The 25064-nt window shown below is 42.8% G+C and overlaps 1 protein-coding gene across 1 annotated transcript; it reads right to left on the bottom strand.

The window, feature by feature from the left end:
- Nucleotides 1-584: 584 nt before the first annotated feature.
- AK88_00750 (uncharacterized protein) lies at nt 585-25064 on the bottom strand (the record flags this gene model as incomplete). Its single annotated transcript, XM_012478394.1, has 2 exons — nt 585-15385; nt 15434-25064. 2 exons carry the CDS (start codon nt 25062-25064, stop codon nt 585-587), a joined length of 24432 nt encoding a protein of 8143 aa, XP_012333817.1.

Here is a 25064-nt window from a genome sequence, read left to right as displayed (position 1 = left end):
GACAAGTGCCCGTAATATGTATTATCCGCCATGCAGCATGTACAACATGGTAGCGTGGCTAAAATGCTGCATGTGTGTGTGGGGTGCTCCCACATTTGCAACAACTTTTCTCCTTGTGGCGTATAACATCGGGGGATGGATGCTGCCAATACTGTTTATACGTACCCCATCTCATGAAGAAAAAAATTTTGCGCGGAAGGGTATAGCACTGACAAGACAGGTACTTAATGGTATGCATAACCAAATGCGCTTTTTTCTTTTGTCAATATTTGAAATAATTTATGTTAATTTGAACAGTTTACAAAATAGAGTAGTGTGGGGTGATAAAGTTACTACGTTGCAAGTATGCATTCAAAATGGAAAAAAAAGAATGCGAAAAAAAAAAAAAAAAAGATACACGAAGAATGAAAGCTCCATAATACGCAGCCCATGTTAGGGAAGTCGTGTAGATGGGAAAGTCCATTTTGAGTGCGTTACCCCTGCAGCACAGGTGCAAAACACGAGCTGTTTTTCCGCATAGGGTTTCTTTGTGCACGTCTCTTCTCTTCGCTTCTGCGCTCCGTTTTGCAAAAAATGTACAGGCGTTATATAAATCCGAAGCCCTCCTTTCCTTCCATGATGGCCCTGATTAATTTGCTTCTTAACAACTCCTTGGAGGAATACTCAGGTAGGTCCAGTTGGTTGAAGCATGTGTGTGCAGTGGGGAGGCGGTCCTCGCCGTAGGCCCTGTAAATAATCATCTTCTGTGCACCCCTCATTCCCATGAGATTTTTAAAACCACCTAAGGGTACTCTACTCGTTCCAGTAACGAATTGTAAGAAAGAGGCCTTTTTATTTTCATCGAATTCTTGGAGGACATCCCATAACCAAATAATTTGAATCGAGTTAGGTGAATAATTGTGATATTCAACATTCTCTTTTAGGTCGTTTAGATCTATGGTCGGAATGCCACTAATGAGTAATTCCAACTCCTTGTCATCGAAAATGGAGATCAGTTTGGGTTGTATAAGCTCTTTGAAACCATCCATGAAAGCTTCTAACTGTTCCTTTATACTGTTGGTTACTTTCATTTCACATAGAAGCTCAATGTACTTGTTTTTATTTTCATCAGTGACTGGGATATTTCTACCATTGGGAATGAGGTCGATAATTTTGGTTTTTCCAAACTCGTCAATTTCGGTGCTAAAATTGATCTCCAAATTTAGATCTTCCAATTTGTACTCAGCAATTTTGATCAGACTGTTGTAAAACTCTGGGTCTACCGATTCTGCATCGGCTGGGAGGATTTTCCTTCCAAGCATGTGTTTATAAAAGGATCTGCAAAAATAAGCATCTATCACTTGCCCATCATAAATAGCCTTTGCAATAAATTTGCCCACAAATTTGAAAAAGTGCAAGTGGTCTGGGTTAATATATGACAGAGGATTTGGATGGTTAAACTCGCTCTTCTTTCCTTCCCGGCAGAATAAAGCATAATTAGGGTTGAATATTTCTTTGGCTAATATAGAGTACCATTCTCGAGTTAACCCTCCTGCATCTACTCCTTCTTCATTTTTGAAAGTAACTACTAATTTTCCTTTTAAATCGTTACCAGATTTGTTCCTCAATTGGTAATATGAATCGGTGAACACTTTTTCTCTTCTTATGTTCAAACGGATTGGTTCGCTTCTCACCCCTGACTTCAGATGTTTCAATTTCTTTCTCAAATAATGCCTCTTGTTTTCGAAGTTGATGCAGGACGAAGTCAGCTTAATGAGCGACTTGAAGTTGTGGTGTAGTAGTATCGGGGTTTGCTTGATGAGGCTGTTAATTACCCTCCTGTTTATGTACACGAATTTGATGAGCTTCTTGTGTCGGCTGCTGATGCTTCCTTCGTTGTCCTCCAGTTTAATCTGTATGTACTCGTCGTCATCGTTGTCGTCGCCATCGTCATTGGCAGTATCACGGAACGCACGCATCATCATCATCATCTCTTCGGCGTCCTCCCCATCGTATTCGTTCGTGTTCTGCCCGACGTATCCACCGTGCTGTTGCACTGCTTCCTCTGAGCCTGATCTGCGCTTTGCAAACTCATATGTTCCACTTCCGCTAGCTTCCACGGCGTGGTCACAATTTTGGGAATTGCTAAATGTACTCTTTTCGCCTGTTAGCAATTCACGAGAGTTGGCTTTCTTCTTTCCCTCCTCTGCGTCATTTGCAAGGTATCCCATCATTTCTTCCCTTTTGTTTATCACACCTTTGCCTTGTTGCACGTTCGTATCATCGTCATTACCCAGGTGCTTAAATTCGGCTGTGTTGTTGTCCGCCTCCGCTTCTGGCAAATGTGTCATATTAATTTCCCCCCTTTTGTGTTGTTTGTACTGTCCTTCCCTCTGCAACTCTTCGTCTGACGACGCACCTAATTCCTTCATCCTTTTCATTTTGTTGGACATGTTGCTATGGACCCGACTGGCAGTATTGAACTTGGCCAATTTAAGGTCCCCCTCACCGGTGGAATCACTCTCCGACACCCGTTTCTCCTTCTTATGATATATGCTAATGTAAAAGGGGCTATCGTCACAAGCCAACTTTTCATTAATTTTTATACTTTCGATGTTTAAATTAGCGACTTTTTTTTCCAGGTCTTTAAATTTTTTCAACTTATATTGGGATACTAGAATGACTTCTTCTATGAAGAGGTATGCTTCCATCAGTGGTAGGAGATAATTTAAAATGGTTGGGGGTGGATCATCCTCATTTTCTTTCTTTTTATCTTCCACTAGGTTGCTGTTCGCATTGTTATTATCTCCGTTTTGGTTGGCCCTTTCCTCTGCAGGGTTGGCAACATTTTCTGCTGCACTTTGTATGAGGGCTCCTTCTTCATGTTGCGGGCTGCCTGCAGTTAGCGAATTTGGATTGTCCTGTTCTGACGTTTCGCTTGAGGAGGAATCCAAATCGAAGAAGGATTTGTTTGTCTCTCCTCCGAGTGGTACATTTCCTTGCTTGTTCTTTCCATTTGTACAGGAGGGGGTGGACGCATTGGGTACTACAACATCTTCTTCATCCCCTCCTCCTACTATTACATCGTTGGTCTGTTCACGTTTTGGGGGTTGTAGAAGCATGCTTCCATTATGGTGCTCCGTTTTTCCTTCCTCTGAGCGCAACTGCATATTGCTCCTATTGTTGTGTGTAAATTTGTAATTTTTATCTATGAGGGCATTATTGATTACCTGCATGGCTTTGTTGAATTCTTCCCAGAGAGCGTCGATGTTAATGGAGAGGAAGAAATCGGCACAAATATCGAACTTGGTTTCTTCGTCTGTGTTTTTCTTTTTTTCCGTTGCAGGTTTTATTACATGGTCATTATGAGTGTCGTCCTCCTCATTATTATTATCAACACCCTCACCACTACTTGCACCACCACCTGTGGCAACGTCACCGATACCAACTTCATTCACCACTGGGGGAGCGTCCCCATTTGATGATATGCCCACGTTTGGAGCCGTAGACGTGCCATCAGCGCTCAAATTTAGACCATTCTGTGAAGCGCTACTGCTAATGTCCTGGGCACTGAAATTTTTGTTGGCTTCACTTTTGTTAATCATATTGTCAATCAAAGAGGGAGCATTACATAAAATGGTAATGACTCGATAAAATGCAATTAGTTTCTGTTCCAAACTATCGGAGTGATCCACTGCATACACATCAAACGTTTTATTGTGTATGGAGTGAACAATTTTTCTCAAGTCATAAATAATCCTTTTGATCAAAACGTGGGTATGATATTTCAATGTTTGAATAGCCCATTTTTTTAGCTTGTAATGCGAAAAGAGTATTACGATAATTTGAGTGAGTGAGGAAATGTCTTGCTTGTGCACTTGTTCGAGGTTATTATTATTATTAGGTGTATTCGCGTTGTTGTTATTGTTATTACTGTTGATCCATAAGAAATTTGTTTTGTAGTTACAGATTAGTTTGCTTAAATTACTCAGGGCATCTACTGATATGACTTCTAGTAGGTAAAATGGTTTTTTCGTTGAATCCTTCCTGCTACTATCTTGTTCATTTTTTTTTATATTTCTAATGTTCAATAGTAGCTCTCTGTTAATTTTGGATGAGGGGTGGTAGAACTCCTTCAAGTTACTACTACTGTGTTGCTTCTGCTTTTTGGCTTTACTCGTTGTGTTCCTCTTATTGCCGTTGTTGCTTCTTCCACTTCGGCTATCACTCGCGTTGTTTAATGCAGTCGCTTCGTTATTGCTTGCGTCGTTGTTCACTACCTCGTCGTTCTTTTTATCCCCCACCTTTTCATCATTGTTAGCATTTTCCACATCTAGAAGTTCTTCCAAATTTTCTGTGTATACCCACTTGGTGAAGTTGCTATACGTGTACCACTTCTTCCCGCAGTTGATTAGAAGATTGAAAATGACTGACAAGAGATGGCTCATGAGTTTTTTGGAAGTTAAATATATGAACGAATTTAGCAGATTGAATAGGACATTAATTGGGTACTCATTTTTTGCCTTATCCATTTGTTTGGAGTGTTCTATTTTTGTGTTCAGGGTTAGCGAGTGTGGGCTATTCTTTTGGTCCATCTTGGGTCGCTTCCTCTTCAGTTCGTACTGCAAAATGGCCGCCTCGTCCTCATTAATTCTGTTTGTGCTACCTTGCACAGTTTCTTCCTTTTTGCGTGCCAAAGTGTGCGTCATTTCTGAAGACACTTGGGAAGAAATTTCCCCTTTTGCATTATCCTCCAAAAACACATTACTGCTGGAGCCCTTCCTCACCCCCACAACTTTATTCTCGATAATATCCTTGGGCACGAAAAACGCGGGGTGCACAAGCAGCATGGAGAAGAATGAAGTGATGTGTGGGATGGTAATAAGTAGCGACTGCACTTGTTCTAGTACCCTCTCCGCTGATACATACGCAGTGGTGAAGTAGTTATCAGAAAAGAGTCCATAGTTCTTCTTGTTAACGTTATGGTAAAGCATTTTGGGGGGGAAATTTATAGCCTGTCGCAGAGCTACCACTCGAGGGGAATTATTCTTCCCATGCAAGTCCACAGAAGCAGACCATAAAATGTTCATAAATAATTGCAAAGCACAAATTTTAGTCTTCTGATACGAACATGTTAAATTGCAAAAAAGGGTAAACATGATTTTTTTGTTGATTTCTTTTTTTAAAAACAGTAATCTGCAAATGTCAATGAGGGCCTGTGACGATACGGGTTCTTCTAAACAAACATAGAGGGCGTTATTTTTGGAGCTATCTGAATCTGCTTTGTTCTTGGTTGGAAATAAATTTTTTAAATACTTACTTAACGTTATATCATCTTCCTTGTCTGCAACCTTGTCGTCATTGAGGAGATTGAAATTAGGATCCACTGGATTCAATCGATTATCCTGGCTAAAGAACAGTCTCGTTTCGTTCATACTATTGTTTCCGCTACCACCCGTATTGTTATTATTATTTCCGATGCGGTGACTTGCACTCAGGTGACCATTCCCTCCTGCGCCTCCACTATTTCCTGCGTTGTTCCTACCATGGCCACTGCTACCTCCATTGTTATTTCCACTGCTGGCGTCCTCATTGTTATTTTCACCAACTGGGTTCGTCGGAATAAGGGAAAAACTGGCGCTAATATTTGCACTGTCCGATAGCGGCAGGTTAGAAATTGCTGCGTTGAAAGATCTACCACCAAGAAAATGATCCAAGAAACGAGAAACGGTAAGACTGTCATAGTTTTCATGCCCAGTATTAATCATAATTATAGGATTGTTATTCTCGTTGTATGTTATTCTGATAAAGTTGTTCCTCTGCGTTCCTGAGCTCAGCGAGTTTCTTAGTGACGCATTCAAACGCCTTCTGTTGTTGGCATTGGCTCTACTAAGTACATTAAACAGCGTCATATTATTTTGTGTATGCCTGCTGTTTCCACTGCTAATTACTGGAACATTATTATTGTTGTTGCTGCTTCTGTTGCTGTTGCTGTGACTGTGTTCACTGCTGCTCATGTTGTTTAGGTTAGACACGGCGTTCCTCAAAACAGTGTTCGTTATTCGCTCCTGAATGTCACTTCTGATTGCGTTTAATCTGGTGGACGACACATTGGTGTTATCCGTTTGCCCATTCGCGTTCGATGCGCCGCTGCCGGTAACGTTGTTGTTACTGCGATTTACGTTGTCACTGACACCAACTGCATTGGCTTCGTTTGCACCAATTTCGTTCGCATTCATTCCACTCTCGTTTGGCCCACTTGCGATTCCTCCGCCGCTGCTAACATTTCCTGCGTTGCTTCCTCTAATGTTAGCACTCGTATCTGCGTTATCCCCATCTGTGACCGCGTTGGGGGCGGCGTTTTGCCTGGGTCTATTATTACCATTTAGCATATTCGATCGACTGTTAAGAACCACGAATCTTAAATTTCTTGCCTCTTCTATCATTTCTTCCGTGAGCGTTCTTATGAATCTTAAGCTTGCGGAGGATAGCACGTCTCTCCTCAGCTCCGGCGTCAAGGAATCTATAAACGCAATGTTCGTTTCGTCTTGTGTTTCGTTTCGCTGGCACCTGTTGCCTATTATTTTCTTCTTGATTTCTGCGCGAACACTTGAGGGCAGCGCTTCCAGGTAGCTCTTTTTTATGCTGTTGTAGATGAGCAGGTTTTTTTCGCCTTCGCTCATCGTGGGGGTTTCCCCGTTGGTAGCAGTGGCACCACTTGGGGCGCCCACTACTGGGAGACCATGCCCCTCACCTGTGGCATCATCATTATTTGACACTTCCTGCACAGTTTGTCCTCCCACCGGATCCGTTAATGCACCATTGTCGTTGTTACTCTCAGCGTTTCCTTCTTCCACATGTGCAGTTGTAATATTGCTTGCACTGGGATCACTGTCGTTGCCATTTTGTTGATCTGTTTGCGCAACGGCGTTTTCGTTATTGGTGTTCGGTTGCTGGTCTCCTGGGCTCGTCCTGCTAAACTCCTGAAACTTCTGATACTTCTTGTACAGCTCTATTGAAATTTTTTTATCGTTTTGGGCATTTTCCTGCGCCAGTTCGTTTACACCCGCTAGGGTGATATTCTTCAAATGCTGTAAAATAATTTCGTCGATTAAATTGCTTGGAAGTTCAATGAGGAATGATCTATCTACGTTTAGGAGTTGGAAGAATTGGCCTTCGGTTATGCCCAGTGCGCAGCAGATTATGAGCACCGATTCGATTTTCAGGACGTTGTCGAATAGTTGTTCGTAGTTAATGTTTTTGTAGTCTTCCTCGTTGGAGATACTTTGGTCAGTGTTGTCATTATGTTCGTCCGTTTGGTTTGGGTCAGTTCCGTTGTTCTGATCTGCACCCATTAGATCACTCGTGGGAACATCGTGGTTGGCACTGCTATCATACAAAACGGGTTCAATATGTGGGTCGGCTGTTCCAGTTGGTGGAATGTGCACTTGGGCATTTTCACTGAGCGTGGAATTTGCGTCTGGGGAAGCAGCGTGGTTATCGCGTTGTTTATCTTCCCTGTGGGCGTGGTTTTCCTCTACGTTTTCTCCTGTGCCCTTCCTTTCTTCTTCCGCCTGCACCTCAACCTTCTCTTGCTCCTCCTTCCAAGGCACTTCTCCTTTTTGGAGGCCATTTTTTTTCGCCTGTTCCTGTTTGCTCGCCTTTCCCTTCTGTGCTTCCTTTTTGCTTCCATGTTCTTTTTTCTCTTCTACCTTCTTGCGCATGCTTTCAATTATTTTTTTCTTTTCCTCCAGTAAATTTTCGATGGGTAAATTTATATGAACCTTCGGAATGGCCTTGCACAATCTGTTGTACATCATGTTGCAGATGCTACTTTTTAATTTCTTATCATTATCGAGGACGGTGTCGACAAGGCTAAACCTTTCTTCCTTCGCATCCTCGTTCTTTTCCTTAATAGTGTTGCCGCTTTTGATTTTATTCGCTATGGTGTTGTTCACCTCGTTCTGCACGTCGGGGTCATCCTGTAAGGAGGGGCGGCTTCCATCACCCTGGTTGCTGCCCACGTTGGGGGCGTCGTTGTTGCAGAGCTCGCTAATTACATCCCCCACAGGTGCTTCCCTATTCTCTGCGTTCATCACATTTGCACTGTTCACTCCCTCCACAACAGAAGATTCGCCCCTTCTACCCAAGTCATGCAGAATGGGATTCGAATTCCTTGTGTAGTTAATATTATTATCGCTAATGTTGTAGTTTCTAATAATGTTAAATAAATTTCGAAGGTTATGGTTCGTTTGGTTCATATTTCTGTTCGCGACGTTATTGGATCTCATACTTGGACCGTTGTTAAACATGGGGGGGGGATAGAAGTTGTTAACTCTGTCGAGATTTAGGTGGTAGTATGTACAACTACTTTCGTGTAACATGTTGCTGTTATCATATGGGCTGTTCTCATTTGGGATGTTTCCGCTTATGTTGAAATCTTCGTTGATTGCTATGGGCATATTAATGTTGTTATTTCTTACCCCGTCGGGGATGTGCACAGCGGCGGTCAACATGTTGTTCAAACGTTCGTTTCTTCTTCTATTTAGTGTTAACAAATTAGAGCACAGATTATCCATTAGGGCAAATATGTTAGTGCTCGTTGGGGTGTAGTTAACGGTTCCGTAATTATCCATACTGGTGCTTAGCAGCGTTCCTTGCTCCCGATCGCTTAACTCCATCGGGGTGGTATCCACGGGGGCCAATGCCGTTGGGCTGGTTTCATTGGTGGGAACTCCAGTCGTAGGTACATCCATGCCGCTCGCAGCAGCGCCGTCGTTTGGATCAGCAGTAGGTCCACTGGGCAACCCACTCTCGCTACTCTTCACCGCGGACGGGTGAATGGTGTCCGTTTCGTTCAAATATAAAATGCTGTTATTTTCCCCCAGCAGGGTGTTCACATCTCTGTTATTGTTGTTGTAAAAATGGTAGTACAAATCTATCAAGTTAATATCATTTTCACTTACACTCGTTATGCTAGTGGTTCTTTCCGCGGATAAGCTATGGTTTTTATCAGAGGCACCGGCCGACGACTCGATCTTCTTTCCGCTTTCTGTTGTAGAAGCATTCGCACCTGTGGATGAGCCTTTTGTGTTTTCTTCCTGCTTAACAATACCAGCTGTTGTGCTGCTAACACCGAGTTTATTATCTGCTCCTCCTTCTCCACTTCCTACCTCATCCTGTTCGTTAATCGGAGCAACGTTGTTCATTTCGTTCTTAATCATGTTCCCATTTTGAACAACGTTCACGCTTTTATGGATCCCTTCGTTCATGTTCGCAGGGAAATGTGTTTCCCCCGGAGCACCACTAACTGGAATTTGGAAGCTCGTGTCTAAATGTGCGTTAAGTAATGCATTGACATTATCATTTTGCTCTTGTCCATTATTTATACCCACGTGAATTCCGTTACTCTGTAGTTCATTTTGCAATTCGTTGTAAACGCCTTTGTTCTGTGTGTTGGTCATATTAGTAGCGCTAGATCCGTTTAGTCCGCAGGTACCCTTTTTTCCTTCCGATGGGGACTCCACATGGGCATTGTTCAAACTGTTTGTTATCATCCCATCTGAGGTGGCGCCAATTACGTTATCATGCATTGCTTCTCCTTGGCCCATGTTGTCATCTCCTCCCCTGTGAACTGCATCCGTGTTGCCATTTTTATCTCCACCACCATTTGCATTCAGGGAGGAAGACATTCCCACGTTGTTATCACCGCCCATTTGTGCACTAGCCACGATGTTAATATTGCTATTAGCAAGTCGGTTATTATGTTCCCCGTCGTCCATGTAATCATCGTTGTACTCATCTATGTCGTCATTAATATTATATACACCATCCTCTTCCATCAGGATATCCAATATTTCGTGTTGATTTTGATTACATGTGAGAAGAGAATTGTTCACATTCATTTCTGTGTCGATTAGGTCTGCGTTGTTATTCGCTGCTCTTACGTTATCATTCGTTTGGCTAATTCGGAAGGTGCTGCTATTTCCGTTGATTTCTTCCTCTTCCTCTTCTTCGTCCTCATCATCGTCCTCCTCGTCATCTTCATCGTCATCATCGTCATCATCGTCCTCGTCATCTTCATCATCGTCATCATCGTCGTCCTCATCTTCATCATCATCGTCGTCGTCCTCATCGTCATCATCCTCATCATAGTCCTCCGTTTCATCAATTTCTCTGATTCTATGGACCCCTTGCTCTTCATCCATATCGTTACTACTGTCTGAACCCAATTCCAAATTTGAGACGATGTTATTGTTGTTATCCCCCATGTGTGACATGTTTTCTTCATTTTCGTCCACCTCGTGGGGGAGTAACAGATTGCTGGAGTTATCATAAATATTGTCCTCATCAATGACGTTTCTATCTTGGACGAGGTATGCGTGTACGTGTAGGCCTCTATTAGTATCATGTTCGTTTCCGTTTCCTTCTCCATCATCCTCTTCTTCCTCCTCCATATCGATTTCGTCGTATTGTTCTTCCTCCTCCATTTCTTCATCGTCGTCTTCCTCATCATCGTCCTCGTCGTCATCCTCATCATCCTCATCGTCATCATCGTCGTCCTCCATGTCATCATCATCATCCTCCTCTTCATCCTCTTCAACGTCTTCCTGTTCCTCGTCTACATCTTCCTCTTCTTCCTCGTCCTCCTCGACTTCTTCATTGGTGTAATTCCCTTCCGTGTCGTCCGCCCCATCATTAAGTGAGTTTTCATTATTCTCATCGCTATCCATGTGTGCGCTGCTCAACGTGTTGTTATTGCTACTGCTGTTGTTGTTGCGCAATTCTTCGTTTCTTCCTGTCCTTCTTCTACTTCTTCTCCTTCCTCTTCCTCTGCTGCTTCGTGGTCTATCTTCCACCTCGCCAACACCCTCATCCGCTTTGCCAATATCATCTCCATCGTTCGGTTCCACCACCTCATCATTATTTTCCTCTCCATGCGCTGCTGCATTTGCTTCGTCTCCTGCGTCTTCATCCCCCTCATCATCCGCCTCATCATCTACGTCGTCATCCACATCGTCGTCCGCTTCATCATCTCCCTCATCGTCGTCGTTTGCGTTGTCCGCGTCATCTGCATCATCTGCGTCCTCCTCCATGTCAACATAATCATCGTCCATCTCTTCCTCATACTCATATCGAAGGTCATCTTCATCGTCCTCATCATCATCGTCATCCTCATCGTCGTCATTGTCAAAAATGAAGTGTTCCTCGTAGGAAACATCGGAGTCATCTGAGTAGGGGATGTCTGATCCAATCGAGTTGTTGTTACTGGAGTCTGATCTGAAGCGCACATAAGATGGATTTAAAAACGTTACACATGACATATTCTTTCTTCTTTTATTCCTCTTTATTTTTTTAATTTTTTTGTTCTTCCTTTCATTTAGTTTGTTCAATTTTAGCATGTACAACTTATTGTTCTTTGTTTTTATGGGGTAACCCAAAATGGGTGCGGACGTCAGGACGGACAAACAGCGAATTATGGACGTGGCTGTGTTGGCAAAGTCTTCCTTGGTGTAGTCCAGCTTGTTGAGCAAGTTACACAGAGCCATGCGGAAGTGGGCCAGTTGCTCCCTGCTATACGTGAACATTTTATTGTTGTCGTCCTTCTTCTCAGCCTTGTCCTCGTCGTCGCGATCGTCGCCTCCGCCTCCACCTCCGTTGGGGTGGCCTCCGTTAGGGTTTCCACCGTTGTGATTGCCACCGTTGTGATTGCCACCGTTAGGGTTTCCACCGTTAGGGTTTCCACCGTTGTGATTGCCACCGTTGTGATTGCCACCGTTGTGATTGCCACCGTTGTGATTGCCACCGTTGTGATTACCACCTCTGTAATTTCCTCCATGTCCACTTCCCCCGTTAGCTCCGCGCCCGCCGCGACTGTCATCGCAGTCGTCGCTGTCGTTACGGTTGTGACCGCCTCCATTGTTCCTGGCCTCCTGCTCCTCTTCTCCCTTTTGTGTAAACTCCAACACCTTGGAAATGTACTTGCCGCTTCCAAGCAGCTGTTTCTCATCCAGCAGATGGCTGTTCTCTATCTTAATATTCTGTTCCTCGTTGACCAGCTTGTAAAGCAAGGCACTTACAGCGTAGGAAAATACATCAATGAGGGTGGCGAAAACGTTGTTGTCGAAATTGGTAGATGCTTTCCCAGAGGGGTGTTGTTCCTTCCGTTTTTGAAAAATATTGTACACCTTCAAGAGATGCATAATTTCTTGCACCACTTTCTTATGTACATCATAGCTTGAAGAGTGAATATCAAATATGAGTTGAACAAAATTGATAATGTGTTTAACATAATTGACATTCTTGAATTCGTTACTGTTTAATACAGACTGGTAGTGATAATCCGTGCACTTGGATTTCTCTTCCAATTTTTTTGGCGAGTAGGTCGTGTGGATGCTCGGATGGCTGAGGCATATAAATTGGGGTAATATCCGTTTGAACAAAAATATCAACAGGGGTGTAAACACTCGGTTGTTGGAGTGGTTCGCGTGCAGAATATGGCCTGCAAGCAGTTCCTTCTCCATTTCCCTTCCTTTGTCCTTGCCCTTTTCCTTCCCTCCGCTGCTACCCGCCTGACACGCTCCCCTTTCCAGCAGAAACGGGAACAAGCAACTCCTAAACGTTAACTTGGACAAATCAAAGAGGGCATAGTAGTGCCTATAATTTTGTAAATAAAACTCAGATATTTCTCGATACGTATAGTGAGTGTTTGAGGTCAAATCGGGTTTCGCAATTTTGTGCATTACACTTCCTGCCTCCACTGCTACGTGGTTATCGCCGCAGGGGAGGTTCGCAGGCTGTTCGGGGGTCTCTTTTATGAGGGTATTCAAATCGTCGCTGCCCTTCCTCGATGTAGTATTAAACTGGACCGAATGAGCAGAAACTGATGCGTCATTGTATTGCACACCATGCACAAGTTCATCATAATCATTCAGAAAAAAAGTCTTCATAATTTTGGAGTTAAAGGAATTGGGGATCTTAACCAAATAAACAATTAAATGTTTGAATGTTTTAAAAATTAAGTTGAGAATGAAGAGCATATTATCTGCCGTCAGAGCAAAGGGGTACATAACCTTGTAATCCAGTTCGGTGTCAAAGTTGGCATGGGTACCATAAATTTCCATTAGCCTCTTGTTAAATTGTAGCCTTTCTTCCTTTTCGTTAAGTTTTACTAACCTCGTTTTGCTTTGGATGATTGTGAACAGGTTCAGGAAATCCAGCAGAACGGCCAAGATGTAAAAGTTGTAAAAATTGTTCTTCAGGAAATATTTTCTTAGGTACTTGGTGCAGTTGGCCGTTTCTGAGAGCATGTAAATGGATTTAATGTGTTCCGGTATGGGAAGCACATTCAGGTAGAGCTTGCCTCCTTCGTTTCCGTCGCCGTTAAGAGTTACCGCTTGCTGTGCACTGTTTTCCTTCACCGACTTGCCTTTCTCCTTGCTCAACTGGGTTGCGCCATCATGTAGATTTTTTCCGGGGGCGCCACTCAGCACGCTGTTGCTGGTTGTACTTTGAAACGAACTTCTGCCTTCTTGTTCGTGGTCCTTCCCGGTATCCTTTCCCTTTTTCACCTTCTCCGTTTTCGTCCCCTTTGCAATTTCAGCACCATTACACGCAACTGTGTGTATATTTGCTCCGTTCCTTTTCTCCTTTGTTTGTTCGCTCGTCAATCCTGTTGCGCTGTGTGCGCCAACCGCCTTACCAAAACCATTGAACGAAAGCAAATCATTCACATCGCTAACTTGATGCTGCACATCGCTCGTTTCATCTTTCTTCACATATTTCAGGTTGGGAAAAAAGCATAAACAGCTGAGAATTTCTTCATACATCTGGGGGTTCTTAAAAATGAATGGATATAATGCTTCATTCAATTGACTTAATGATACACCTAAGGCGTTGGAAATTTTGTCATCCTCTATGACCTTCAGGTCGTCCTTTCTCATAAAGCACTTGACTGGGATCCCGTGCGAGAGGAAAAATGACTTGAGACTATATTCAATTCTGTTAGCGATAACGTAGTTGTCGGTGAAGCACTGGATGAGGATGTTTATCAGGATAATGAGCATGTCCTTAAATTTTGCTTGTTTCGAAATGGTTAGCAGAATTCCAAGTCCGCTTCTGCTGATGTTATTTAGGATTAACTCGTTGAAGTCAACATGGGGGTCGCATTTCTGTTCGACAAAACTGACGTAATCGTGCTGCTCATTGTTAGTAATATTGGGGGGGCAACACATTCTGCTACTACCTCTATCTCTAAGGGGTTCCATGCCGCTTCCTCCACTGATAATGGTTTCTCTTTTGTGCAGATCCCCTGCAGATAGTTCCTCTTCTCTGCTGGGCAATAATTCCGCGTTAGGATTATCCCCTGTTTCGTTCGACATTCCGTTTGCGTTTCCCTTATCAACCAAAACATTTTTTCCCCCTCCTTGCATCCTTTGTATCTTCCTTTCCTCCAGTTCGAACACCTTCTTAAAGTTCTTATACACATTTGGCGGCGCATACGAAATGAAGAAAATGACGTTGCTGTACGTGGTGGTCAAGTATTCAATTATCTGCAAAATGCTCATACACAGCTGTGCGTTGTAACCCTTGAAAAAATACAACGTGTCGATGCATATCCTTATGATGTTGTGTTGTTTTTCCGATGACATAAATCGAATGTTTTCTGTAATCATTTGTGCAGCTTGCGCGATTTGTGTGGCTTGAGGCATTTGCGCCGTTGCTGTGTTCATGTTGGATGCCATATTGTTGCTGAGGTTTTTCTTCTCTGTGTGCAAAGTGGCCTTGTCCATTTTGTTATTTGGTGCATTTCTAACCATACTGGTGCTGCACTTATCGTCATTCGTTTTTTCCTCCTTTTGTTTTTTCATTACCTTCTTACTCTTGTCGTTAAAATTGTACAAGGAGTAGTTAATGATAATTTTGTACATGCACATGAACAGGGGGGCGTAGAAGCATGGGGGTTTGGAGTACAGCGAGATATATTTATTCTCCTCATTTTCCTGTAGTGAATAATTGATGGCCGTTTTTTGGTTCACCTCGGAAATATCTGTGTCGGCTAAGTTCCAGTACGGAATAAGCATGCTATACGTTTTGATATTTTTATTTATAACCAATCCTTTGTTGTACATGTGGTTTATTATTTTCTGTTCCTTCTGGTTAGCTTCACCTGGGTTGTTCTGCCTCTTCTGTGTTTGGCAGTTATTATTCCCCATACTTCCGTCCTCCCCTGATAGCAGCATCGCCCTGTTGTTAGATTGCTCCACGTGGGTTGTTGTTCCACTCACGTTGATAATGTTAGCATTGCCACACGTTGGATGCAAGTAATCATTGTCCTTGTCATCGGAAAGGTGAGTAGCATATTTTTTGTGACTTCCATTTTGTGCACAGTCATTCGTATCGTGCCCTGAAGGGAGGGAAGGAGGGAGGCCACTCAAACAGGCCCCCTGCTCACACGGGTCGACGACATTCATTAACTCGTTATTCAGTTGCTCATTCGAGTTGGTGGCAGTTTTACTTGCTCCCATTATTTTGTTAAATTTTCTCTTCCTTTTATTCTTTTCTTGATTTTTCTTCCCCGCATCGTTATCATTTGTGTGTGCTTCATAATCCCCATTGGGCAAGAAGCTTCCCCCCCCATGGGCATTCGAAAACATTTGTTCATCGTTTGAGCTAGAATTGGCTAAACATGATTCGTATCTGCTTTCTGTTAAGAAGTAATTAACATTAGCCTCCACACTCTTCACATAGGCCGCGTTAACTTTGTGTAAAAAGAAAATGCAATAGTCCAGGATGTTCCTGTCTATGTGCAAAATCAAATTTCTTGCTATTGTGTATTTATCAATAATATTGTAAAGTGTGAAAAACAGCATGTACAGGCAAAAGTGGTAAGAGTATATTTCCATGTCCTTTTGCGACTCATATATAACATCTAGGTCTCCTTTAATATACTTGGTTCTGTACATACAACGTTGGGGATCATTTGAATCGTCCACTACTTCACCATCTGGGTTATTAGGCTCCTTACTCTTTGCGTTGTTATTCATGACTGAATTTTTGTCATCCACGGCATCGCTTCCTGGGTACAATACGGTAGTCGTGTTGTCATCACTGTGGTTGCTAATGTCGTAGTTATTGTTCAGTTGGTACTCTGCAAGGAATTCACTCATTGGGTTTCCTACTCTACTGTGGTTGTTCGCACTGTTCATCGCGTTGGTTCTACCGTTGGGTAGAGTAGTACTCATCATCATGTTGCGCATGTTGTTCAGGGCGCTTCCCCCACCAGAGGCACCACCATTCGTGGGGATATTATGCTGGACATTTGATGTCATTCCGGTAGTATTGCTTGGTTCCTGGCCAGCTTCATCTCCCGGTTGGCGGGCGTCATGACCTCGGCCGCTTCCCGTCGTGGCGACACCCCCCATTCCAGTCACACCTGCACTGATCGCACTGCCAATATTGTGTTCAACCCCGGTGGCGTTTCCTGCATTCGCTTCCCCGCTTTGAGGCAAAATGGGGATCACCCCACCGTTGTCACTTGTTAACGCATTTCTGTTTTGCACGAATTTATTTTTATTTCCATTCTTGTTGTTGTCCTTCTTGTCCGCTTTCATCCCACCATCATCAGCACTCTTGACGTTTTTATTTTTCTTCTTATTAAAGTACATGAACATGTGGTGGCAATGATAGAAGGGTTCTATTGGGAAGGCTTCATCATTCTTCAGGGTTTTAATTTTCTTCGAAATATTTTCAATAAAATAATACAGAATGATAATTTTCACATCTTGATGATTGAATATACGACTTTTGTTGGTGTTTTTATCGTGTATGGTTTTTCTATAATGGTCCAGGAGCAGTTTCACACTCTTCTTATCAATGTCAATGAGGAGGAAGCTGAGGAAAAGGTTGGTGTAACCTCCTTCATTAAAAGGGATGGTTATCATTATATTTATGAGCATATTGAAAATATATTTATAAATGAGTTGCCTAAGGAGTAAATAATTATCTTCGTCCCAAAATTGATTGATGTTATTTTTCTCCTCATATGTAAGGAAAAGATTTTTCTTCAATAACTTTAAGTAGTACTGTAGGTATAATAACATATTTCTCTTGCTGTTTGGGTCCATAATCGTTTGGTAGTAGTACACCCTTGCATGTGTTGACTTTGCTTTGGCTTCTTTCAATATTTCGAACATGAAGGGAAACTTCTCCAGCATGTATTTGTCATCTTTGTTAAAGATATCCTCCTTGTCGTTTCCATCTTTGGGGGAATCGTTTAGGATGAGTGGTGCTGGGCAAATGTTTTCATCCACCTGTTGACCATCCCCATCGATGGGGGGATTCCCCTCTGCTGCAACCTGCACCGCATCATTAAGTTCCTCATCGCTAACATTCTCGTTGACCCCCAATCGTATATCAACCAGTCTTCTATTCCCCGAGGTCGAATTTTCATCACTGCTGTTATAGTCAAAGTCGTAGTAGGGGGGTCTTCTACAGACATTCCTTCTCTCTCCAAGTTTATCCTTTGCTATGTTGAAGAAGAAGTCCTTTTCCTTTGCCTTATCCAAATAATTCAAAGTACAATCTAGATCAGTGGTTCCAGAATAATTGAGACAATCATAAATCGTTTTTTCATCAAACCCCATTAAGCCCCACTCCTCCAAAATGTTAACATGGGGGTAGTTAAATGCGTCCTTATCCTTGTCCTTATCCTTTTCCTTTCCACTAACGTTCTTCCTATCCTTGCATTTTTCCTTTGCCCAGAAATCGATCATTTTGGGTTCTACTTCAATCGAGTGATGAATAAATTTTAAAATGATTCTCAACAAGGTGTATATGATATTATTGTTGAAGTTTATGTATATATTATTCTTCCCAAGGTTGCCAATTTTAACACTTGTACTGTTGATGTAGGTTAGCCACATGAATATGTTGTTTGCTATTTCGCACTTGACCGATCTGATCGTGTTAACAATGTCGAAGTAGTCCAGCGAGAAAATGAAGTTGTTGTTGTACATGAATGTGTTTTGTGATTTGTGTTTCGCATTTTGCGCGGGGGTCGTGGTGGTGGTAGCATTTTCTTCCTTCGCATCATTTGATTCGTTGTTACTTTTGCTAAGTTCCGGAGTGTCCTGTTTCTTTATCTTCTTCATTTCACTCGAATTGGGGAATGCGTCCACTTGTACACTTTTCTCGTTTAACTCGTTTGTTCCTTCCACTTGTGGTGTCAATAAATTGGCCTCTTCACCTTCGCCATTACTGCAACTTTGTGCGCCATTGGTGGTGAGCAACGGGTTACTCTCGTGCGTCTTTCCCTCCGCCACTGTCCCCTCCGCTGCCGTTCCTCCTCCCATGTTGTACGTGGCCTTTCTCTCCGGGGAGAGGTTCTCAAAGTCGTTGTGCAAGCGCGTGAGGGGGTGCAGCATCTTGGAGCAGAAGAGCATCAAGTTAAATTTGCCAACGTTGATGAGGCTGACGAAGAAGTCCAGAAAGGCGCTTATCCCTTTAATGACAATTTGCAGGTAAATCTTCAGGGTACTAATATCAGCACCAGCATAGTATTCCATAATTCTGATTAGGTAGCGAACAAAGTAGGTGTTTGTGCAGGTAAAATTCTTGCTGATGTGAATTGGTATGTAAGTAACAAAATTCGTCTTCAGGTCTTGTTTGTTCTTCTTCATCTCCTTCTTTTTGTAGTATAATGCAAGCAGGGATATGTATACGCTCATCACATAATTAAACATGTTGAAAATGAAGTCGAACGTTCCCACTTTGTATAGCAAGTCCAGGAAATAAAAGTAGCTAATAAATTCGAGTTTGTTATCCGACAGTAGCTTGTGCAAAATGTTGATGAGCTCTGCGATGTACTTCACTGTTTTCATCGGGCTGTACTGTTCTATGCTGATGTTCACTGGGGACAGTTTCTTTTCCTTGGGCATGTCGTTTACTCCTTCCTTTTCGCTCGAGGCGGCGTTACTGCTACTTGGGTTGTTCTGCGAATTCGCTTCGTGACATGTATTACTTGCTGCGTTCGACTCGTTTGCGTTATCCGCTGCACACGCTTCCCAATTGAAATTATCGTTGTGGTGGACCACGCGGTAGGACCCTCCAGGCTTCCGAACGCTCGTGCAAATGTACGACTTGTTATACTTGCTCAAATCGTGACTGGGAATGCTTTCCCGGGGATGCCTCAAGTTGTACGATTCGTTCTCTTCCAGGTGGCTTCGGAACGCGGCCACATTTCCATTCTGCGCTGGTCCCTTGTCCGCTGGCCCAAAGTGCCAATCATGTTGAAGGTCCTTATTCGGCACCACGTCGATCAGGGAAAAGTTAAAGTTGTATCGTTTGAACAAAATTTCCTCCATGTAGAATGGTTCTGGATAAAAATTTTCTATCTTCTTTACATGGTGGCTGGTGAAGGAGGTGTATGCATAGTCATACAGGTTGAGGTTTTTCTTCTGTGAGTCCCTTTCCGCTGCATTATTGGCGCTACCACAGGAGGGTAAGTGCTCCTTGGAGAGGTTTTCTTCCGCCATGCTTCCATATGAAAGGTGGTCCATATTCGTTCCAACCTTGGGCCATTTCCTGGCTCCGTTCTTGTAGGCACTTGGCCCGACTGAGTCAGGCTTTACGTTGCCACCTCCGCTGTTGTAGCTGTAGAAACTGTTCGCACCGCCATTCACCGTGACGCATGAGGGCGTTGCTGCGGTCACTGCTGATGGTGACTGCGCCCCACTGGGCTCGCTCAAATAGCTGACCTTCTCCGCCGTTATATGGTCAGACAACACTCTGTACACGCTTTTCGCTGCGCCGCCCGCGAGGTAGGGGTTCTCCTGAATGGGCTTGCTCACCAGCGGTACATTCATCATGCACTTGGTTAAACATCGAATGATGCACAGAATGTGCTTCTGCTGGATCACATTGTAAAAGATATAGTTCGGGCTGGGCTTCAACTTTAACTGCCTCGTATGGCAGGCTAGATTAATCATGATAAAAAACTTTTTAATTACCACCAGCAGCGATCTGAGGCTTTCGCACAGGACGTACTTGGAGTCATACGCGAGGCGCGTGTGCATGTGTATGTTCTTGTCCTCTATGTAGTAGTCGTTGTATTCGCTCTTAGCAGCGCCACTGTCGTTACCGCCAATGCTCGAGTCGTTATTTACTCCCCCACTCGTCTGTTGTTTTTTCTCCGCAAAGTTACATTCCATACAACTGCCGCCGCGGTAATCTGCGTACATATTTGCAATGCTTTGCGCATTTAAGTGGCTCTTTTGAACACCTGGGGAATCGGTCTCAAGAAGGTTGCTGCTGGAGAGCGGGGTCTCCTTCACCGTGCTGCCATGAGTTGCTATATTATTAGAGATAAGGTTGGTTATAACCCCCGCGTCGTTATCATTTCCACTTTGCGCCAAGTGCAACATATTTTTCTTCTTCGCTACTTTGAACCCGACAATTGATTCGTCGGAACTTGAAAAGTATTTTTGAAATTTCGTCTTCTCCTTATTTTTAAAAGCTACAATGTCCGATGGCATTTTCATACTTTTATTCACAAAGGTGTTAAATTCACTGAGGACCTGGGAAAAGGCGTATTTGTAAATGGCCTTATACACCTTGTCATCATTATCTAATCCACTGAGGTGATCGGTCATTTTGTAATCATCTGCATTGTCGTGGTCACAAATGATATGTGTTTTTCCCTCATCTTTGTTCAATACGTACAGGTTGTTATTAATCGAATAGCAAAAAAGGGAACGACTGGATCCGAACAAATTGTATAACAGATAATCTGATTTATTTTGGCTGTTTCGAAGTGTTCTCTTGATGTGTTCATGGATACATACCTTATCCTTCAGATGCAAAAACATGTTCTGATTTAAGTCATTCGTCTGGTAAAAATATAATGTAAAGTAAAAGTCGAACACACTTTCTATCGTTATGAGGACATCTGAAAATATTTCCAAGATTTTTCTGTTTGACAATTCTGACGGATCGTACAAATTCTCCTCGTTGGCGTAGAGCCCCTTGGAGTCGGTGTAAGCCGAGATTAGGAAGTACAGAATGTTGAAGAGCTGCGTGATGTTACATAGGAGGAGCTGGTTACGGTCGATGAAAGGCCCAGCGAAGAAGTCCTTCCTGAGGTACTTGCTTCCTCCCTCCAAAGGTTTGCTGGCCGCTCCCACAGATCCAAACGCTTTGTTCGCTTCGCTCCCTTGCCCTGCGCGAAGAGCAGATCGCTTAACCACGACAATATTGTCACCCAGGTCGAAGTAGAACGAATCTAATAATAACAAACTTACGTACTGCACATACGAAACGAAGTTGTTGTAGTTGTACAGAGGGTAAAGGAACTGATTGTACACATTTTTGAAGGAGGCATACAAATATATCTTCATGACAAACGTGTAAATGGAGTGATACTCAAATATGTGAATGTAGTTGGGCGGTAGGCTTATCAGGTTTGTGTAAGCCATTAAGAACTTGAGGCCATTTAACTTTAACAATGATTTAATCCAGGAGGTCTTCATATAGGACAGGATACATCGACACAGGATCGATAATCTGTCCAAGAAAAAGTTGTCCCTTCTATGTTTATATCGGTCTATGTTGAGATCCTTTAACTGCACATGGTGTAACTGCTTTACTGACCCCTCTACATACTTTTGTACGTAATCATAATCCAGGCATTTCCAATAACCCAAGTTTAGACCCTCCAAATATAACTTCTTCAATAATTTCACATGAAAGGTAAGGAAGTCTCTCATCACGAAGCCGTAATTCTCCAGCTCGTTGATGATATTTCCAATAGAAACAGCTATATCGCCAAATCTATCGAAAAAAAAATAATCTATTTTGATCATATAATGGAAGAGGTTATATATGGGCGAGTAATTCAACTTCCTCATGGCTGACTTTCCAATGCTGTGAATAAACATTAGGGAGAGGAGGGATGGGACATAGATCAACACTGTTTCGTCTTTCAAATTATCCTCCACTATGCTGTTTAATAAAATGTTCAACAGACCCTCTTTCAACAGGGTAGACAAAATCGTGGGGTCTTCATATATGTGTTCATATATAAACCCTAGTATGTATCCATACACGCAGAGGCCAAATTTGTGTGGGTACTTCAAAATGTACTTAATAATTTTGACGGAGATATAATTATTTGTAAATATGTCTAGCAGCGTGTCTGTTGGGGAGTAGCCCTTCAACGCCAGGTTAAGCGCCTTTATAATCATCTTTATGATCTTCACTCGCTCTTCATATATGTGCAGCTTCCACCAGAAGGTGAATCTGTTTAGAAGGGTCTCGTCCGTGGCGCTCTCGTTTATGTCGTACGTTTGGAATAGCCTCACCAGCTTTGCATCTCCCCGGGGGAAGAGGCTGTTCTGGGTGGGACAAGCGGCGGGGCGGGCTGTCTCTATTTCCACGTTCACTATATCACCGTTCACACTTCCATGCACCTGGGTTGCCTCTCCATCCTGTCCCGCTCCCCCTACATAACCGTGGGCCTGCTCCTCACTCTCCACAAATGTGCGGTCGTACCCGCGGTAGTCGAAGGGCTCGAAATAATACCTCAGAAAATGCTCCCGATTCAGGTGATAAAAACTGTCGGACATCATAAATATTTCGTATTGAAAACGAGAGAGTAAAATTTTGTACAGCTCCTCTTCATTCTTCGCAGTGAAATAAAAGTTTGGCGTAAAGTCCAATAGGGTCTCCATAATTCTCAGTAACAAATGAACAATTGGAAGATTGTTCGTGTAGCTGTCTTGCAAATACAGGGGAAAAAATTTTAGTGTGTTCTGTTGCGCTATGGTAAGAATTGGGCATGGCTCCATAATGCACGTATGGTATAGGGTTAATAATTGTAACATCATGGATACTTCCTTTTTCTTCTTTTTAAAATCTTTAAACATTTTTTTTGAAATTTTTATAAATTCACTTTCTCCATTTTTCTTGCAATTTTTTATATTGCTTATAATTACGTCTTCACTTATATAATTTTCGTATTGCGTTTCTTCCTTGAATCCGTTTGGGTCCCTCGGTTGGTTGCTTAGCCTGTTATCTGCAGTACCACCAGCCATGAGGTCAACTTCCTCGGCGTTGTTCATGAAGTCGAATATATTCAAGTTACTGACGTTGGGGGGATCCCTCATGTGGGTGGAATCCGCCTCATTATTCGTATCTCCTTCATTGCTCATGTAATCAAAGATGTTAACATTGTGTACACCATTTATATTCCCACTGATGGGTGGATTGTTCACGAATGGGGATATGGTCCCCATCACTCCTGCGGGGTCACCATAATCGATGCTGACTGGGTTGTCTTCTCCTCGGAACGCGTCCGCATTGAATATCGAATTGTTGTTAGTGGTGATTAACTGGTTGGAACCGTCTGCAGCGGTCAGAGAATTTTCTGCCTCCCTTTGGGTGGAATCCTGATGATCATTTGCGACATGGGTTACTGCCTCTTCATGTGAGGGAGCACCACTTTCGGGGTGGTGACTGTTCTGTGGCCTGGGATGCTGCTCCCCACCTTCATTCGGCAGTAACTCACTCAGGGAGCTATAAATACTTGTCCGCACCATAACGTTACCGCTGCCAGAAGTGTGCACAATTCCGCCCTCCTGTGGGGGGGAAGATGTGCTTATGGCCTTGTCCTCTTGAATTTTTTTTAGGTATAAAGTGTTGATATCATTGGTGCTGTACATTTCTACTGGGCTCTCGTTCATAATGTGCAGAGGGCAGATATCCTTCTGCACTGTATAAGTGGATAAAAAATAATTCAGGTAGTACTTAAAAACGCTGATAAATAAACCACTGTGTAATCGTAGGCCCAGTATATCCGACACAACTTTGTAATGAAGATGGGATTCTATCGCCGTCGTCAGCAAGTCAAAGATTATTTGCAGCGTGTTAAAATCAATAAACTTGTGATATTTTAGTATGTACAAAATTTCTTGTAAAAATATGGTGTTGCTTGGAATAATTTGAGGATACAAAATAGAGTTAATGGACAACGAACCCGATATAATTAAGTATCTTAAGTTGAATAATTTTTTTCTGTACTTGGGACATATTAATCCCAAGTATATTCTTAACTTATGTCTGAGGTCGAAAGTTTTTTTTTCGTCTATTTGATACTTATTCATAATGGCGTCGTATGCCTGTTGTAGGGCTTCCTTCGCCTCATTATACTTTACCTCCTTGGGGAGGACAGACGTGAAGGGGATCTCGTGATCTTCCACGTTAATTGTAACATTGTCCAGGTTCAACTCATAATCGATTAGGTCTAACAGGTACCTATTATCAATTTTGCTGTACACATTTTGCATGTAACGTTTATCTGTGGAGTCATGCATGTAGTACAGCACTAGGCCAGAAATGTAATTGTTGTCGTTTATCCTTCCTATGTCGTTGTTTATATATGGGTGTAAGAAATTCGGCACAGGGATGTTAATTAGCGCTGACAGGATATTTACAATTTGATTTATTTTGTTTTCATTTTTCTTCGTTTTTTTTATAAATAAGTAATATATATTTAAAATTTCAGCCGACAGGATTGATATCTTGGGGTTGAAGCTCCACAGTAGCACAAGCAAATGGTCCAGCGAGTTGTACTTCGATTTGCTTAGGCAGTTGTCCAGGATGTGGTAAGTGAACCTGAGGATTTGCTCGATTAGAAGATCGGATGGGACGAACGATTCTTTGGAAGGTTCGCTCGTCTTCTCAATGTTATTTTCACTAGGCTTCTCGCTGCTTTTTTCCCCTTGCGCGAGTGCACTGCCCGCCTGTGTCTCGGTCTCTACGCCTTCATCACCTCTTGCAATGCAGGTCTCCTCCCGATTCAATTTATTATGCACGATGTACCTCTGCAGGAGGTCGTCGAATCGATTGAGAACGGGCGCCCAAGCTATCAAATCTGACTTCAGCCACACCCAATCGACAAAGGGAAAGAGGTGATCAATTAGGTTCTTCTCGTCACATGTTGATAAAACGTGGATGAAAAATTTCTCCTCCTCACTGATCTTATCTAGCATAAGTATATAATTATCATCCTTCGGTATCTGGATCTTCAT

Source organism: Plasmodium fragile (genome assembly GCF_000956335.1).
Source record: "Plasmodium fragile strain nilgiri unplaced genomic scaffold supercont1.6, whole genome shotgun sequence".
In the NCBI taxonomy this organism is placed as follows: domain Eukaryota; phylum Apicomplexa; class Aconoidasida; order Haemosporida; family Plasmodiidae; genus Plasmodium; species Plasmodium fragile.
Note: the sequence above shows the minus strand (reverse complement) of the source record. Positions and strands in the feature narration are given on the sequence as shown.